The sequence below is a fragment of the Mesoplodon mirus genome (assembly GCF_964341445.2).
Source record: "Mesoplodon mirus genome assembly, chromosome: 7".
In the NCBI taxonomy this organism is placed as follows: Eukaryota; Metazoa; Chordata; class Mammalia; order Artiodactyla; family Ziphiidae; genus Mesoplodon; species Mesoplodon mirus.
Genome location: NC_138983.1, coordinates 11,741,634 through 11,746,515, shown reverse-complemented (window position 1 = coordinate 11,746,515; position 4,882 = coordinate 11,741,634). Strand labels below are relative to the sequence as shown.

Below are 4,882 nucleotides of genomic sequence, written 5' to 3'. Positions count from 1 at the left end.
TATGGCTAATTCACTTTGTTATACAGCAGAAGCTAATGCACCATTGTAGAGCAATTATACTCCAATAAAGATGCTGAAAAAAAATCAATGAAAGATTTAAGTCAAAATTAGGAAGAAAATGTTAACAATAAATATATCTGACAAAGGAATTATATCCAGACTGTGTAATAAACTCATAAATAGATAAAAAGCCACTTAAAATTGGAAGATGCTTAACGTAATACTTCACAAAAGAAGATATCCAAATAGTCAGTAAAAGGTACTCATCATCATTTTATCAGGGAAATACAAATAAACATTGACTCTGAATCTGGAATCCCTGGGTTCAAATGACAAATTCTAACTCCATCACATATAAGCTGCATAACCTTAAACCAAGTACTTAAACTCTCAGCTCCATCATTGGAAATAGGATGATAACAGTCTTCATAGGCTTTTTGAAGATTAAAAGAATATATATACTTATGTATAATTTATGGTGCACAGTAAGTACTTAATTCATGCTACCTATCACTAATAACTAGTATTTGAAAACATAAATTTAAGGCTGCATAATAGTCTTTCATACAATAATTGTTTATCTAATACTTTATTGTGGAGAAAGCACATAATTATTAACATATTTTCATTTTTACATAAAATGCTATAATAAACAATTTTTTCCTGATTATTCTGTTTGCCCCTAACTCTCAGAGTCCTTTTCTGTCCATTCCCATTCCAAAAGGCTAACTTCTGAGAACTGAAATACTCAGTCTCCTCTGCCCTCTTGCTTCCAGTTGGGTTTGGCCAATGGGAAACAGGCAGGAGATGGGAGGGCACTAGCAGAGAGAGGTTGGGGTACTTATCTCCCACTTTCTCCTTGCACTGTCATAGTTCTATCAATAGTTGCTTTTTTTCAAAGCCGTAGTTCCAACATAGTTCCAACCAAGAGTTTTATCTTGATAAATCTAGCTCTCATTTGTCTCTGATAATACCTTACCCTCTTATGCCTCTGAGGTCTGGGGGTCAAAACGTCTTCCTGCTATTTCTAGTATGTAAGTGCCTTGACACAAATTATTGTTTCCCTTACTCATACTTCTGAATATAGTCCCTTTATAATTCTTTTCAGTTAAACACTTGTATTAAACATCTGTTTCCAGCTGATACCTGAGGTGCAGTCTTAGACTTGCCACCTTCTATTGTATTAGGCTCATTTGTTAATTCTTTTCTAGAAGAGAAATTATTGAGTCAAATGGTGGAAACATGTTAAAGATCTCTGGCACACATAGCTAAATAGTATCCACATCATTTATACCATTTTTAAGGTAAGTTTTAACATCCACTGAGAGAAATTCTAGTTGCATGAGAATGTGCACAAGCTGGAACCAAACCCTTGCCTGAGAGGTCATGCCCTCCCCTAGCTTTTCTGGAAGAGGCAATTCCTGGTAAGAAGTCCTCCTATGGTCCCCTTCATCCCACTGCTCCTCAGGGTGTAGACAAATGGGTTGAGAACTGGGATTCACAATGTGTACACCAGTGAGACAAACAGATCTCGTTTGGGGTGGTAGCTGGAGCTGGGGCGCAGGTACATGAAGGCACAGCAGCCACACTGCAGCAGGACCACAGTGAGGCGGGAAGAGCAGGTGGGGAAAGCCCAGTGGCGGCCAGCTGCTGAGTGAATCCTGAGCACAGCGGCCACAGTGAAGGCGTAGGAGGTGGTGCTAAAGAAGAAAGGCACAGCTATGGCTAGTGTGGCTGCCACCAGCACTGACTGCTCACGGATGAGGCTATTGGCAGAAGCAAGACGCATCACTGGCTGTGTGTCACAAAAGAAGTGCTCTATATTCCGAGCCGGGCAGAATGGCAGAGAGAAGATGAAGACCACTAGCTGTAAGGACAGGAATAAGCCAATGACCACAGAGGCTGCAACCAAGCGGACACAAAGAGTTAAAGTCAGGATGAGAGGGTACTGCAAGGGGTGGCAAATGGCAACATACCGGTCATAGGCCATGATAGCCAAGAGGAAGCGATCGGCCCTGCCAAATCCAATGAGAAAAACCAGCTGAGTGGCACAGCCCAGGAGGGTGATGATTTTCGCTGACGGTAGGATGTTGCCAGGATGTGGGGCACCGCCACAGCAGTGTAGCATATTTCTACTCCCAGGAGGCTGCTCAGGAAATAGTACATGGGTTTGTGTAGGCAGGCTTCTGTCTGGATGGCCACCAAAATGAGGACATTCCCAATGACGAGCAATGTATAAACCAGGCTGATCCCAAGGAAGGACAAGACATGCATCTCTGAGTGGGAGGGATAAGCCAGGAACACAAATGCCGTTAACACTGAGCAATTTTCCCAGGTCATTGAGCTAACAGCTTTTCTTTGTCGAGAGTTACAAAGAAAGGATAAAGAATCAGACAGATAGTAAATTAGTTCATACTTTGAGCTATGATCTAAATCAGGGCTGGAGTTAAAAACTAGAAGAACTAGGACTAATTCTCTTTTTTCATCCCCTTTTACTAAGTTTCTTCATATAAATATCTACAACTTGGGCTTCCCTGGTGGTGCAGTGGTTGAGGGTCCGTCTGCTGATGCAGGGGACGCGGGTTCGCGCCCCGGTCCGGGAAGATCCCACATGCCGCGGAGCGGCTGGGCCTGTGAGCCATGGCTGCTGAGCCCGTGCGTCTGGAGCCTGTGCTCCACAACGGGAGAGGCTACAACGGTGAGAGGCCTGCGTACCGCAAAAAAAAAAAAAAAAAAAAAAAAAAAAAAAAAATATATATATATATATATATATATATATATATATATATATATGTACAACTTATATTCTAACTTCCAAAAGTTGGTCTAAATTATATAAGATTTTTTTGAGGAAAAGAGGCAGAGGAAGTTTGTGGAATTCCAAGCTGTTTTCAATAGAAGTGGAATGAAAATTAAATTGTTTCAGTAAATTCACAAGAAAGTGTTGAGGAATTCTTGAGAGCAGGGGTTGTTAAGTTGAGAGCAGGAAGTTATTCATTTATTCACTCATTCATATATTTATTTACACACAATGCCACCTGAGGCATTGACTCAGGGATATACGAATGTAACACTGAAATGCTAGTGATATGATGGAAAATGAAGAAAAAAAACCAAACCCTATGCCCATGGGCAAAGATCTGACATAGGCCTGAGACTCACAATGTCAGGCATAAGCCTCAGAAGGCAAAGCCCTCCCAACTCTTGGTTTCTCTATCCATATCCAATCAGGGAGTTTTATCATCGGCCTCCTCCTGGCTTGTGGTGGTATGGGAACATATGTGATCATAAGCTGTTGGAGAACTAAGAATCCTTTCTGTGAGTTTAGGGATGACTAGGAAAGATTATGGAAAGACTTGGACTGATATGTAACTCTCTGGATGCTAAAACTCTAAACATTTTTTTTTCATTCAGAAAAGCAGAACATCCTCCATCACTTCTTTAACATTGGTCCATAGCTTCAATCTGTTGAGACTGACATTTAAAAAAAATCCTCAGTCTGTGACTTCACATCTTAAGGTATCCTTCCTACAGTCATTCACATTTTTTTTTATTAATTAAGTGCCAAGCCCATATACAATGGTGATCAAAATGGCACAGTTGTGTCCAAGTGGTTATATATCTTAATGAGAGAGACAGACACTGTTAAAGAATCTGGCATATACATATATAAAAATATATAGTTACATATTACATGTTATATATATATATATATATATATATATATGCCATATATATCTATATAATTAAAACTGTCATTAAGTGTTGTAAAGAAAAATAGTGTGTTATAAGATTGTGCGACCTGGGGCTCTGGCATAGCTGTGATTAAGGGTTTCTTAAAAGGCTTCCTAGAGGAAGTAATATTTAATCTTAGATCTGAAAAAATAGAAATTAAGAGAAGTAGGTAGAGTGGTGGAGTTCATATTGTGGACAGATGAAATAGTGAATTTTGTGGTTCAAAGAGAGTGAAATGTATTATATCAACATATCGTCAACTTGCTACTCCAGGTTGAAAGTAAATATATTGCATAGGACAGAGGCAAGATAACAGAACTTTGGCATCATCCCCAGAAGTCTGCCCCAGGCTGGCATCTATTCATTAATCCACACCCATCTCAGGGCCTCCAAGTCACACCCCACATTACATTCTCATCTTCCTTCTTACTTCTTCAGCAAGAGCATCTGGAGTTGGCAGAAGTGTCATGAGAAACGTTGTCTATGTGCATTCTGGAAATACAGAAAGTGTAGGCTGGAGCAGCTTTCCAGTTGTCTAGTTAGCACCGTGCAAAAAGTGGTTACTGGATTTAGCAATACCAGACCTGCAGTAGAATCTCCATCTATTATTCTAGCCTGGGCAGATCATCTTACTTTAATTTCTCTTTTCTCATGTTTAAAAGATGTAAATAATAATACTTGGGCCTCCCTGGTGGCGCAGTGGTTGAGAGTCCGCCTGCCGATGCAGGGGATACGGGTTCGTGCCCCGGTCTGGGAGGATCCCATATGCCGCGGAGCGGCTGGGCCCGTGAGCCATGGCCGCTGGGCCTGCGCATCCGGAGCCTGTGCTCCGCAACGGGAGAGGCCACAACAGTGAGAGGCCCGCATACCGCAAAAAGAAAAAAAAAGAAAAAAAAAAAATAATAATAATACTTACCTAATGGAGTTGTGATGAGATAATGTATTTAGAACTCTTGGCTTGGTGTATGAAACCTTTTAAATTGCATAATAAATGTTCATTCTTCTCTCCTTTAAATCTTTTAAGGGGATGGTAATAATAGCTGCTTCATAGCAGGGAATTAAATGAGGTACCTTGTGAGGAAAAGGTTTTTATAAATCCTTAAACCTTAAATGTATATTAGTCATTCCCCCAATATTTCTTGGACTG

At 40.5% G+C, this 4,882-nt stretch overlaps 1 protein-coding gene across 1 annotated transcript; it reads right to left on the bottom strand.

The window, feature by feature from the left end:
* Positions 1-1,396: 1,396 nt before the first annotated feature.
* Positions 1,397-2,340, bottom strand: LOC309807742 (olfactory receptor 10W1-like; the record flags this gene model as incomplete). The annotated part of the gene is given in 3 exon segments (XM_082627619.1): positions 1,397-1,498; positions 1,502-2,094; positions 2,097-2,340. Coding segments are annotated over 3 exon segments (939 nt in total).
* Positions 2,341-4,882: the final 2,542 nt, after the last annotated feature.